Source organism: Doryrhamphus excisus, linkage group LG1 (assembly GCF_037039965.1).
Source record: "Doryrhamphus excisus strain RoL-2023G ecotype Guam linkage group LG1, RoL_Dexc_Guam_v1.1, whole genome shotgun sequence".
Classification (NCBI taxonomy): Eukaryota; Metazoa; Chordata; class Actinopteri; order Syngnathiformes; family Syngnathidae; genus Doryrhamphus; species Doryrhamphus excisus.
Genome location: NC_136357.1, coordinates 29,239,107 through 29,253,161, shown reverse-complemented (window position 1 = coordinate 29,253,161; position 14,055 = coordinate 29,239,107). Strand labels below are relative to the sequence as shown.

At 47.6% G+C, this 14,055-nt stretch overlaps 1 protein-coding gene and 1 long non-coding RNA gene across 4 annotated transcripts in view; one reads left to right on the top strand and one right to left on the bottom strand.

Moving 5' to 3' along the window:
- Positions 1–13,343, top strand: part of LOC131132104 (SH3 and multiple ankyrin repeat domains protein 2-like) — a 97,738-nt gene extending 84,395 nt beyond the window's left edge. For all 3 annotated transcript variants that reach the window (XM_078793505.1, XM_058077383.2, XM_058077381.2), the window contains 6 exons: positions 455–590; positions 1,701–1,781; positions 4,118–4,230; positions 5,315–5,420; positions 5,879–8,336; positions 12,781–13,343. In XM_078793505.1, coding sequence (XP_078649631.1) covers positions 455–590; positions 1,701–1,781; positions 4,118–4,230; positions 5,315–5,420; positions 5,879–8,336; positions 12,781–13,312 — 3,426 coding nt within the window. In that variant the 3' untranslated portion in view covers positions 13,313–13,343. The remainder of the gene's footprint in view (positions 1–454; positions 591–1,700; positions 1,782–4,117; positions 4,231–5,314; positions 5,421–5,878; positions 8,337–12,780) is intronic.
- LOC144899821 (uncharacterized) overlaps positions 1–14,055 on the bottom strand; it is a 33,964-nt gene that overhangs the window by 15,379 nt on the left and 4,530 nt on the right. The window lies entirely within an intron of this gene.

Sequence of the window (14,055 nt, the reverse complement as noted above, 5' to 3'; positions counted from 1 at the left end):
ACGCTAGTCTACTTCTAGATGGACTAGCTTTGCTCCCAATGTGTGCTGTTTGCTACATTTTGGACCCAAACTAAGATCAGTGTTGACAATTTTGGATTGTGAAGATGTCAATATGTAATGAAAAGCCTGTTGATCAACTGTCAGCTGTTGATCCATTTGAAGTGAAAGCAAGAATGTTGTCTCCTCAGCAGAAAAGCTTTCCTGGTGCTGAAAGGCGTCGTTTGAGGAGCCATACGATGAAAGCAGGCTGCTTATTGACTTGCTTCAATCCATCTTAGGCCCAAAGTCCAATTTAGCCACTAATCATTTTACACTCACTTCAAGTCGTGGAATTCCAAGCCTCGCTCTCCACAAATCCGTGTTATTACAGGATTTATTTGTCAGCTTTGTGTTGTACTGTGTACTATACTGTACTCTAAAGGTACATGTGTTGGTGGCAATGTGTGTGCCGCAGGTCAACCAAGAGAACGTGGTGAAGGTGGGCCACAGGCAGGTGGTCAACATGATCCGCCAGGGAGGGAACCGCCTCCTGATCAAGGTGGTGACAGTCAGCCGGAATCTGGACCCCGACGACACGGCACGCAAAAAAGGTAGAGTCAAGTCAAATCGAGTCGGGTTTTGTTGATGATGTCAGATACATCTACGTCACCGTTATTTGATCACTTTAAAAGTGGCCGGGGTAGGCTCCAGCATACTCCCACCACCCGCAGAGTGCAGAGTGCACCGTGCAGCCGCTAAAGACAATTCCCAATAAAAGTACATTAAGGACACAGTAGAACACACCGTATTGTACGCTAACCAGAAGATGTATGTAAACCAAGGCAAGATTTTTGCATGCATTTTCAACGTTAACTGGAAAGCATGCTAACCGAGGTAAAGTTCCACTTTATTGTTTTTAATGGCTTACATTCATTGCTTGTAACAATACTGCATGTACCAAAGTACCACTACCACAGTACTCGCTACCAAGCTCATAATGTGTTTTTGGAATGTGGGAGGAAACCGGAGTACCCGGAGAAAAACATGCAAACTCCACACAGAGATGGCCGAGCGGTGATTAAAAAAGCGGTGAAAAATAATGTCAATTTAGTAGTAATATTAAAGAACACATTTTATTTGTTTTTAATTCGGAATATGAGAAACAAAATGACATTACATCCTAGGAATAGGAGGACATTTTAAAGCTTTTTAGAGAAGTCAAATGTTTAGAGCAAAAACCAAAGTCCATAGTACTACTACTACTACTACTATTTTCTTTTTTTTTTCTTGAAATATAAACAAAAGTTTACTTTACAAAATATGCATCCTTTTCTAGTGCCCCCCTTGCTTTAGGACATGCACTTCCCTTCCTTATGAAACATTTCTTAGGCTGTTTGACTTTTTTCAACTATGAATTATTCATATCCATTTTTCCTGCCAAGCTATCATCTTTTGTTGCTCCAAAACTTTTTCTTACATAAAACAGGAGACCCGCTGGAATCTGTCAACTAAATTGGAAGTGGAGTGGTTATCGCACAGGCCACACAGCTAGGAGACCAGGGTTCAATTCCACCCTCGGCCATCTCTGTGTGGAGTTTGCATGTTTTTCTCCGGGTACTCCGGTTTCCTCCCACATTCCAAAAACATGCATGGAAGCTCCTGGATCCTCTCCTTGCTTTTGAAGAATCCTAACCTTGTGGTAACTACCTCTGTGTCCCCAGCTCCCCCCCCACCAAAGAGAGCCCCCACGACTGCCCTGTCCATGCGCTCCAAGTCCATGACGTCGGAATTAGAGGAACTGGGTAAGCGCAAACCGGTTTTGACTTGACCCCAGGCGGTCTTTGGTCTGTGGAATTTAGCGTCTAACAACATTCCCTTTTTGTGTTCCTTGTTTGGATTCTAACTGGTGGTCTGGTCTTTGACTAGTGGATAAAGGTAAGCACCAGCGTTTAACACCCTTCAGTGATATTTTTTATTCAAGACAAGATGGCGCTATTCATTAAATTTAGCATTTTCAAGCATAAAAACGGCTACGCACAGGCCACACAGCTAGGAGACCCGAGTTTGATTCCGTTTTCTCCGGGTACTCCGGTTTCCTCCCACATTCCAAAAACATGCTAGGTTAATTAGCCACTCCAAATTGTCCATAGGTATGAATGTGAGTGTGAATGGTTGTTTGTCTATATGTGTCCTGGGATTGGCTGGCCACCAGTCCAGGATGGACCCCGCCTCTCGCCCCAGCTGGGACAGCTGGGATAGGCTCCAGCACCCCTGGAGGAATGAATGAATGAATGAATGGAGTACTGCATGAGGAATGAAGAAATGAAAGAAGATGGTTATGAAATATTCCACCTCCATCCACGATGGATTGTATATCTTTGATTTCTTATCTTATCATCCCTAAGCCACTCTAAGGAAAAAGAAAGGTGGTGAGTTATTCCAGGCATGTTAAGGATATCAGGATGTGTTTATGTCGTCACTATGAGCATGTTAATATGTTGTGATCATTGAAATATTGTTTACAGTCAAACAAAGAATGTCACCGCATGTTTCACTCTTGTCATAACGTTAGCTGTTGATGTTGTTTTCATTCATGAACCTTTCTGTCCCCTTCTGTCCCTTTCTGTCCCTTTCTGTCCCTTTGCCACTGTCACACAGTATTGTTGCCTATTCTTTTGTACTGTTATGGTTTGTTTGTTTTTCCTCAAATCTCTGTTAGTAAACATCTCTCCTCTGCAGAGATAATCTAACCACCACCAGGTTTGGCAAAAAAATACATAAAAATACAATCGGATTGGGGAAAGGAATATTCCACCCCTGGGAATCCCATTATATGTTTGGGAATGGGGTGTATACAAAGGTTACATTCTTTCCCTTTCAGCAAATAAACCCAATGGAATTGGAATATTTGGGTCCATGTAAACATGGCTAATGTTTAATTATGTCATGTACTTTCTTCTTTCTTCCTCTGTCACCGCAGGCTTGTATGTACAGTGTATACTATGTATATGTATATGTATGTACAGTACATGTTTCAATACAGTGGAAGCTCGGTTAGCGTCATTAATCCGTTCCATTACAGAAGGTCCGACTAAACAAAACATATTCTGACCAAATCAATTTTTTCCATAAGAAATCATCTAACTCCAATTATCTGTTCCAGGAAACCAAAACTGTTAGAAAACACATTTGAAATACTATATTTAAATGATGAATGAAAGTGATTCATGAACATTTAAGGCTGCTTTTAACTTACTTGGAGACGTGACCACAAAACGGACACCACCTTCCTGTTTTGCCATGACTTATTTTCAGTCACCTGCTTTGGTGAAAATTTCAGAAATATCTCATAGCAAAACAGGAAGGTGGTGTCTGCGTTGATCTTTGGCAACAATCACATCTTTTCCATGAAGTTAATAGTAACCTTAAATGTTCATTTATCAATTTCATTCATCTACGTGAATTTAGAATTGTTTGCATGCATTGTATGTATGTAAAAAGTTGTGTGTGTCACAGCGCTTCCTGTTGTAAAGGAGTCACGGTCATTGATGCTCCTTTCCTTTCCTCCTTACCTCCCCTTCTCCCCACTCCTCCCCTCTGTGTGTAGATGCGCAAAAGAAGAGGATTGTTTTCCGAGTGACTCTAAGTAATCACGCCCCGGAATGCATGGAAACCACAGTCAAGGAGGCCATGCAAACAGAGGCTAGATCAGGGCTAGCATGTAGCTTCTTTCAGCAAAACACGGGTGGACTCTGTGTGATAGCATCATCGCATACTCGCGGGGAGTTCCGGCTAACCAAGTATGCCATTGACATCGTTCCCGTGTTGGAGACTCCGAGAAAGAACCGGAATAGAATGAACAATTGAGATTAACTGAAGGAACGACCCAAAGAGTTGGATGATGCTACCGAGTCGGCTGTTTGGGAAAAAAGCTTGCACGGCTTCCGAGGCTTGACACGCCCAACATTCCATCCTAGACCTTTTTCTGTTGCAGTCTGATCAGCAACTGAGCGTGGAGGGAGGGGTCATTCATGTGGATGATGAGCTTGCGTTTGGCCCATGAGATCCTGATTCAGGCTTTGTCCGTCCGTCCGTCTCTCGTTTGCTCACGAGTTCTCCGTCGCTTTGTGTTTCTCAGACAAAGTTGAGGAGATGACACATGCCCAGAAGGCGTCGCCAGTCGATACAAAGATTGCCACCATCAAGCCACGCCCATCCAGCCGCTGCTTGGTCACACCCACTGACCTGAACGTAAGTCCAATGTAAAGTAGACTCCAGCTTGGTTTACACTAGCATGCGTTTTGTGGAAGCTAGGAAACGTACGCTCAACGCTAATCCCTCAACACATGCACTGCATGTTGTTTTATGGTTCAATACTGAATATTAGTAGTCAGCAATATTGCATATTTAAGCAAATGTTATTTTTTATTTTTTGGTAAATTTATCATTTTCAAGCATAAAAACAGCTACGCACAGGCCACACAGCTAGGAGACCCGAGTTTGATTCCGTTTTCTCCGGGTACTCCGGTTTCCTCCCACATTCCAAAAACATGCTAGGTTAATTAGCCACTCCAAATTGTCCATAGGTATGAATGTGAGTGTGAATGGTTGTTTGTCTATATGTGCCCTGTGATTGGCTGGCCACCAGTCCAGGGTGTACCCCGCCTCTCGCCTGAAGACAGCTGGGATAGGCTCCAGCACCCCCATGAGGATAAGTGGTAGAAAATGAATGAATGAAAAACGGCTACATGAAGTAAAAAGAAATAAGTCATTCGGGAGACGCATTCAAACATATAGTGATGTATTCTACACTGGTCACTAGGTGTCAGTAATGTTACTGTTATGTTGGCTGAGACACACAAGCACCAGGTTTGACAGGATTACATTCATTCAATTTCAGTACACCCTGGACTGGTGGCCAGCCAATCCCAGGGCACATATAGACAAACAACCATTCACACTCACATTCATACCTATGGACAATTTGGAGTGGCTAATTAACCTAGCATGTTTTTGGAATGTGGGAGGAAACCGGAGTACCCGGAGAAAACCCACGCATGCACGGGGAGAACATGCAAACTATATGCAGCCTATAAGATGACATGTTGAGTGATATTACAACAGTCACAATAATCCCTAGCTAACCTAATACTGTTGAAACTTAACTCTGAACCACTGATGTCACTTCCTGTCCACCGCCCTAACACACACAAGCATGAGTCTTATGTGTCTAATTTTCTTTTATTGTGTATACTATAAATAATGCATGTTTAACAGCTACATGGCCAACACTAAAAGCATCTGATATGTGAATATACAATATTGTACTTTACAGTCCGTGTACCATGACCGGCAGGGAGTAGCAGTGGTGCCACCCACAGTACCAGGGGCCTTCCTAGGCTTGCCAGAAAAGGCCACCCTGAGGAAGCAAAAGTCCATAGGTATGATGTTCATCCTGGTGTCTGCTTGGCTGTGATGTGGATTGTTCATTTAGTCCACCGTTATATTACATCCGTTCTCAGGGGACTTGCTCCGTGCGCTCCAACGATATTAAAGCTAATTATAGATCAATTAGAATCATCAAGTCAGCAAAGTGTGCTTTCAGGCCATAATATTGGAGGTCGTTAAGTTTAAGCTGAAGCTTCATTGTCAGCGCTCAGCCACTGGGATGCCATGCGGCCTGATGGTATTCTTAGCGCTCGGGATTTACGCCACCTTTTATTGTGAAAGCAAAATTTATATATTATTTATATTTATGAAATATTTATATATATTTATACATGTGGAACTGGGAACTGATGATGGGATGCACTCAATTGGAATCTGATGCATGTTCAAATGAAATGAAACCATTAGCATTAGCATTAGCATGAGCATATACCTTCTCTATTTCTTAAAGGTACAACAGAAGAGGAGAAACAAGGATTCCTGACACCTCCTCTGCTCAAGTTCTCCCGCAGCCTGTCTATGCCTGATACTTCAGAGGACATCCCCCCTCCCCCCGCCATTTCACCCCCCTCGCCACCCGGCTACAACTCACCCGCTGCCTCCGCGCCCAAGAGTTACGCGACCACAAGACCCAGCTTCACCCAAAACTCGCCAAACGCCGTGACGACCATCAGTCGAACCACAGATGTCGGTACTTTGAGGCGGGGCTACTTCAGACAAAGTTCAGAGCATTTCGAAAGCACGCGCACTCGAGGGCGCACCCCCGTGCCCGAAAACCCTTACTCTGAGGTAGGCAATAAGAACTTGTACGTGCCGGCTAAACCGGCGCGACGGAAGGGCATGCTAGTAAAACAGCCAAATGTTGAGGACAGTCCAGAAAAAACCTGCCATACGCCAGCAAGCCCCTCGGGTGCCGTTTCCATGCCAACCACACCCGTCGAGCGGACATGCTCCTCCATCCCCATCCCCACCATCATCGTCAAGGAACCCTCCACCAGCAGCAGCGGCAAGAGTAGCCAGGGTAGCAGTATGGAGATTGAACCCACCACGCCGGAACACCCGTCTCTCATGCCCACCATTGGTGGAGGTCTGCGTCCCGAGGACCCACTCTCCCTAAGCAACCCGTTTGCGGCGGCTATTGCCGGGGCAGTACGGGACCGAGAGAAAAGGCTCGAAGCCAAAAAGAACTCCATCGCCTTCCAGTCCATCGATATGGCGGACGATGACCTAAGCGGCCCGACACCAACCCCTCGTCTTCGCCAGTCAAAGTCCATTGACGAGGGCATGTTCAGTAGTGATGAACGACTTCGAAGGATGATGGCCCCGCCGTTGCACCTGGGGCCTCCCGTTGGGGGAGGCAGCGGCAACATGACGGACTTTAACACTCCGGAGCCCACAGTTGTTCGGGAGCCTTTGAATACCAGAACAGGCCAGTGTCTGAACTTGGACAGCCCGGTTAGCCTCCCAGCCACTTCCCCAAAGAGCCACTACCGGGCCAACGGGACCTACCTTCATCCTGTCACTGGGAAGCCCCTGGACCCCAACTCTCCCCTCGCATTGGCCCTCGCAGCTCGGGACCGAGCCATGAAGGAGCAACAAAACCATCATCAAAATCCTCCTCAGGTTCCGCAAACCCCCAAACACGAAGCTCAGTCTTTACCCTTACAGCCGAGCCACAAACCCGACCTCAACCAGCCGCTCTTTATCGATACCAAGTTGCGGTCTGGGATTGAGACGAGTTTTGCTGCAATCTCATCGTCAACCATGGGCCGCCCGGGACGAGGCGGCTTGCGGCGGCAGTTGACTGAACAGAAATACGAGTCTGACGGGACTCGGGAGGAGCGAAAGCATCAGGCGGTGGAGGAGAGGAAAAGCGCACCGCCAGACGTGACTGACACGGCCAAGTCCACGGGGCTGTTGATGGTCCACACCAGCACGGACGCGAGCAAGAAGGTCAACAACCAAGAGTTGGAAGGACAAGACAGCAACCGGCCGTCGGAGTTGAAAGACCCCAACCAACCCGATCCTCGTGGCGCCCAAGCGTTGTCCATTAACCCCCAGCCCGCCTCGGCACGAAGACGGAGCGTTCCTTTAGGCGAATCCGTGGACGAACCCGTGAAGCTGCCCTTCCGTATCCCTCCGCCCCCTCTGGCCTCAGTTGACATCGATGAGGAGTTTGACTTCACGGACCCCCTCCCGCCCCCGCTGGAGTTCGCAAACAGCATTGACATTCCGGATGACCAGGCGAGCGCCATTGCAGAGATGATTCAGCAACAGAGAAGGAACGGGGGGCTGCCGCCATACAACGCCCATGCGCCCCCGTCTGTTACGGACCAATACAAACGGGTGACAAACAGTATGCCCCCCTCGTATCCACCGCCCCCGCCAGACCCGGAATCAGGGGTGGGCGATTCTGGTATTGAAGAGGTAGACAGTCGCAGCAGTGGAGACCCTCAGCACATGGAGACCACCAGCACCGTGTCCAGCATCTCCACCCTGTCATCAGAGGGAGGCTTCTGTGACAGCGCCTTAGAGACTCTTCACGCCACTGCAGATGGTCACTCCTTCCTGGTGGATAGACCGCCCGTGCCGCCCAAACCCAAAGGCAAATCCGTCATCAACAGAACATCGCTTTACCATGACGCGGTCATCGAAGAACCCCCGGAACCTTACGGATCACCGCCTCAGGCTACTCCTGCTCCTCCTTCGTCCTCTGAACCTCCAAGGACATCAAAGCTGTGGGGCGAGCAACACCCCGAACTTCACAGCCCTCCATCGACACCAGACACCAAGAACACCGTGATCACGGAGTTGAGCTCCATCCTGCAACACATGAATCGCGACAGGCCCACCAAGTCGGGAGAAAGCCTGGATTCCCCCACAGGAAGCAGAGGGACCTTTGGAAGCAGGTAGGAGACGCCTCACCTTTTTTTAACTGCTTTGTTGCTGCTACAAAAATATTTGCTGCTGCAATGCTGTCATACGTGTGTCTTATGTTTAAAATATTGGATATATTATTGTCTTATGTTTAAAATATTGGATATATTATTGTCTTATGTTTAAAATATTGGATATATTATTGTCTTATGGATCCTGCTTGTGGTTGTCGTCTGATTACGTAGCAAACGGAAGAAGAGCTTTCATTGTCGTCTCAAATTGTGAGGTTGGAATTCGGCTTAGTTGCGAGTTGGGGAGGTATAAAAAAAAATACAGTAATACAGTCGTCATTATCCCTTAGGGGGGGCATGACAGAAAATCATTGAGAAGCACTGATTTAACCTAACATGCATATTTTTGGAAGTAGAAGGAAACCGGAGTACCTGGACAAAACCCATGCACAGACGGGGAAAAGACCACCAGACCACTATGCAATGGTCAAGACAGCACAAATTCAAAGCAGCTCAGTACCATGGATAGCGACCACACAATTTTGAAACCCATATATATGTTACCTCATCAGGCTATACCCAAAGAGGTACCCCACCTCCAGACCTAATCTAGGTCAAACATTTTTTCTCTTCATGAGCGTGTGATGGTCCTCCCCGAGGACCTGTGTGTAATGGGTGACCCCACCAGAGGCCTGAAAACTCCTCTACCATGATAAGGTGGTGGCTCAGGAAGGAGTTAAATATTCCATACGCGTACAAATAGATTGACCAAATAGAAAATGTCAAAAAGGCCAGTTGACTTGTTAATTCATCAAGTGTGATACAAGGTTGTACTCGTGTTTCAGGAATACCAGAAACGGGTTTTCATGAAACTGTACCTGGACCACATCGGCTCATGTTTTTTTAACCCACCGTCACCAGAAAAGCGCTATAAATAATTCAGTGCTGTCATGCATTTTGCATGGACCGTCCATTTCTCAACAGAGGTGGAGGGAGAAGCGGAAAAAAGGTTGATTCCTGGGGCAATTCTTTTTTTCTGTTTAAATGAACATTTTTTGTCCAAACGGTTATAGTGGATCCCCACGTTGGCCATTCGACTGTATTCCACATTCACATATATGCTTAGGCAATCATTTACAGGCACATGCAAAGCCATAACATTTGATTTTAATGCTGGGAAGCCCGTCTGCACTGTCCCCAAACAGTTACCCTGCATGCTTTGCGGGTTAAACGAGTAGAGATGCTCCGATCGCTGAACTAAATTGTTCAGTGGGATCAAAACAAGCTCCAAACTAACTGCATTGCTTGTTTGTTTTAAAAACACAAAGTCACCGTGGGGGGAAAAAAATATCACGTTTGGAGTCTTTAGCCGTTTTTATGTTAACTACCCAAAGAAGCCTAGCAGTGCCACCCCCCCCACCCCCCACCCCGCATGTTTCATGCCCACATGATGTCATGTTTTCCTCATTTCCATCATCTGTCCTTCGTCTGGTGACCTCACGCTTTGTACTCATTTCATTTTCAGCTCATCTCCATTTTGTCCAGCCTCCTGTAGTCCCCTCATCTCTTCGTGTTCCCCCAGCTCCGCCTCACAGGTAGGATCCGTGATGTCATCACTTGTGTGTGTTCATTTGTGTCACAGAAAGACCACTCATCCACTGTGCAGCCTATTTGTCAACATTCATTCATTTTCTACCGCTTATCCTCACGAGTGTCGCGGGGGTGCTGGAGCCTATCCCAGCTGTCTTCGGGCAAGAGGCGGGGCACCGTGCAGCCTATTTCTCAACACAGAACTTAATAATAATAATAATAATAATTAATAGTAGTAGTAATAATTAACGTAGCACGGCACCAGTGTCATAGTGAACCTGAGTTTGGCATCGTAAGCTTTAAACCGGGATTGAACATCCTGTCAGCGCCTGCCAATGACTTGTAATCCGCCGCTTTTGTTTGGTTGTGTCAGCGTGTGAGACCCGCTCGCGTCCACCTTTGGGGGGGCCAATTATCACCCTCCATGCTCAGGGTTTGGTTTGGACGTCCTATCTCTGGCGGTGGGGGGGGTGGAGGGGGGCTGCCGGCCACCTTAGCAGATAAGGAAAAGGATGTCAGCGGGACGCCAGCGTGTGAAAAGGTGCCCCTGCCGACATGCCAGTCAAGCAGATGGCAGCGTAGACACAAAGATGGCCTCCATTCACACATGGTTTTTTCCACCGTCTGACTTCATCTTCTGCTCTCTTGCTTCTCGGCACAATAGAAATATCCTCCATTGTTGGTTTTTTCCCCGCACAGCTGGAATCGACGTCACCGCTTTTTTTTTCTTTCAGATGCTGATTATTTTCTCTTTTTTTTCTTATCCGAGTATGTTAGCCTCCCGGATTAAACGTGCGTTGGTTGTGCCTGTGGACGAGAGGGTTGCCTAGCAACCAGCTGATGAGAGCAGCCTTGGGGCCTGCAGTGATGTCAGCCCCAGTTGGAGGGACGCGTGTGCGTGCGTGAGCAGCCTCAGCAGAGTTCAACATCATTTCATGCAGTTCACGTGCCGCACTGCTTTAGTAGGCCACCATTATGTAACCCGGCATAGCCGAGCCAGTGTGTGTGTGTGTGTGTGTGCGTGTGCGTGTGTGCGTGCGTGCGGCTTCTATAAATAAATGCAGCGTGTGCACGTTTGCCAACGAGTGCGAGCCTTTAAGTGTGAAGCACGGCGTGCTAGAAAGAAGGAAGGAGTGGTAAGATGTAAGATGTGTAGGCGTGGTGCAAGCGAGGTCCCCCACCTCCGTAGAAATATATCTGCATCACTTCGGCCCCGACACTCATTTGTGTCGTCATTTTTAAATACGGGACAATGGAGTATTATTTTAATGCTGTTCCGTAATAAAGACGCATTCACTGCCTGCCCTCTTTTTCTTATTGGAGACAGCAGGAAGTGGCAACAAGGTCAAGAACCAAAAAGAGGCTCCGTGCTAATTAGCCGACTTGGTAATGAGACTTTTTACTTGAGTTTTACTCGTGGAATATAAAATATTTGATATATGAAATACCCACCCGGGTGGGTCTCGGGTGGAAATAAAAGTTAGTTGGCTTAAGCTGCAACCCGACCTCGGATAAGCGGAAGATGATGGATGGATGGTTTGATGACAGAAGGCTAACAGATGGCCCGTGTGTCAGTTCATCAATGTGTTATGTTCTTCTATGCCTCCCCTTTAGCACGCGTGTGTTTGTGTGTGTTCATATATGATGTCCACCATGTGTCTAATGTCCCAAATGTCCCTAATGTCCTCCATCTCCATCTCATCCATCCTACATGACATCCCCATGAAAACGGTGGAAAACTTTAGTATCCAGTTAGTAGCCATGCACCTCTAATGGCCTCATTTTGTTTTACCCCCCAGCCCCCACCGCCCCTCGGGCCCTTCCATATGTTACAGTAGAAAGGATGTAGCCATATCTAGGGTGCATGTAGCATCTCGCTGCTGGTGACAAAACAGTCATTTTGGCAGCACGGAGGTCAGACGTACCCTGACTTTGTGCCCCAAGCTTTGTCGTCTCATCAGCAGTCAGACGGTGTTAGCGTCAGCACGTGAGGTTGGACAATGCGCACAGCAGGGAATCAGATCCTTACAGCAAGGTGAAAGAAGGGCTTGGCTTGGCTGATTTAGGTAGGGATTGTCATGTTTGCTGTGCCGAAACGTAAGCACGTGTGTGTCGACAACCGCTTTGGAATCATGCTAACATCTAGCCATGTTGTGGCACGTGTGTGCCCGGGGTTTGAGCGTCCGCTACAATGACACGTAGCCTCGTTTAAACATGAAATGGTGCTCTACTTTAGTGCAATTTTCTCTTGGAGCGACTAGCATGAATCTGCCAACAATGGACTCGCTCCTAAAAAGGCGTAGTGATCGCTTATCGTTTATCGTGGTGATTGGTTCCAAACCCGACTGTGATAAATGAATTCCTTATTGACAATTTGAGTATTTTGGCAGCTAGCATGGAAAAACATTAGAGCCCTGTATACATGAAATAACACCCCTATAGTCACCTTTACACTTGTATTACAATATTGTAGATATATAACAGAAAATACACAATTTAATACATGTATAAGACTTGTGTGTTTTGCTGTAGGTGTGAATGTTGGCGGGAATGCTCGTGTCCTGAGATTGGCTAGATTTTGTAGGGCACTGTGGTTACGTCAACAATAACAATAATGTCAGCAAAGGTGATGAACTGTAATTATTGCATGTAAGATGATGGCTACAACAATAACTGGGAGGACCAGTCAGGGATTCATTTGTGTATTCTGCCACCTGCTGGTCTTTTAGGAGCATTACATTATCTTTCCAAATACTATGCCTCCATTGTCACGCTGCTGTTTTTATAGCTAAGATTTCTAGCTAGATTATCTTTTGTTGTTTTTTTTGTATTTCCAAAAAGTAGTAGTAACCCGTCTCCTCTGTCCCCCCCTCAGGCCCCCAACCGAAGACTCAGGAATGCGTAGCAACGCCGCCGCCGCCGCCGCCGCCCTCACCTCCACGCCTCCTAGCAGCCTTCCTTCTCAGACACACCCATGCAGCCCTCCGGACTCCGCCTCCTCCCTCACCCCCTGCTCTTCACTGCCGCCCTCGGTGTCGCCCACCCTCACGGACGTCTTCGGCCTGCCCACTCCGCCCATGGGCAGCGGCGGAGGATACAGCCTGAGCTCGTCGTGCGGCGGCAGCGGGAGCTCGCGTTCGCCGTCGCCGCTGACTCTCATGCAGGCGGTGGCGGCGTCGGGGAAGCCCTTCGCCTCCAAGCCCATGGAACTGTGGAACAAGTACGACGTGGCCGATTGGCTGGAGAGCCTCAACCTGGGAGAGCACAGAGACGCTTTCCTGGACAACGAGATCGAGGGCGCCCACCTGCCCTCCTTGCAGAAGGAGGACCTGATAGACCTGGGTGTCACCAGGGTGGGGCACCGCATGAACATCGAGAGGGCCCTCAAGCTGCTGCAGGACAGATAAGCCCGGAGGAGGAGGAGGAGGAGGAGGAGGAGGAGGAGGAGGACGCGGGCAGGTCACACTCGGAGCACAGGGCCCAGGAGAGGGAGGTCTTCATCAGCTCACATTGTGGAAGTTTGTCCAAGTGGATGCTGCCTTTTGCTTTATTTTGGTTTTATTTCTCCTCCATCTCAGCACTGCCGTCCAGTCCGCAACTCCCTCTTGCGGGGGCGTCGGAAAGAGAGGAATATTGTGTGGAAATGAGGAGTTCCACACCAAGACTGGAACTCATCTAGCTACACTTTTGGAATACTAAAGACCTTTTCCATGTGGCCCACACGTGGGTGCATGAAAACCAGCTGAGCTGGTCTTTGTTCCTTTTCTATCTTTGCTAGAGAATAATATTTCTTCACTAGAGTCCTACCGTTATATTTCTGGGTGCGTCTGAGCTGGTACAAACACTTTGGCTTTTTAACAGTGACAACGTGGAGCTGACATGTCAGAAAGCCACACACACACACACGGACCAGCGAGGTGCCACGGTCTTCACAGGCGTACACACACACACACACACACACACACACACGTACGGTTAGAGAGATGGCCATGAAGGTAGTCGTCAGCCATTGCCCGATACCCACAAGCTTCAAGATGGCCAACCAAAACATTAGTCACATCAGATTGTGTGTTTTGGTCGGCCTCCCTACAGAGAAACTAGAGCATCACAACTGTGGCCCAACTGTGACCAGCACTTACAAAGATGATAT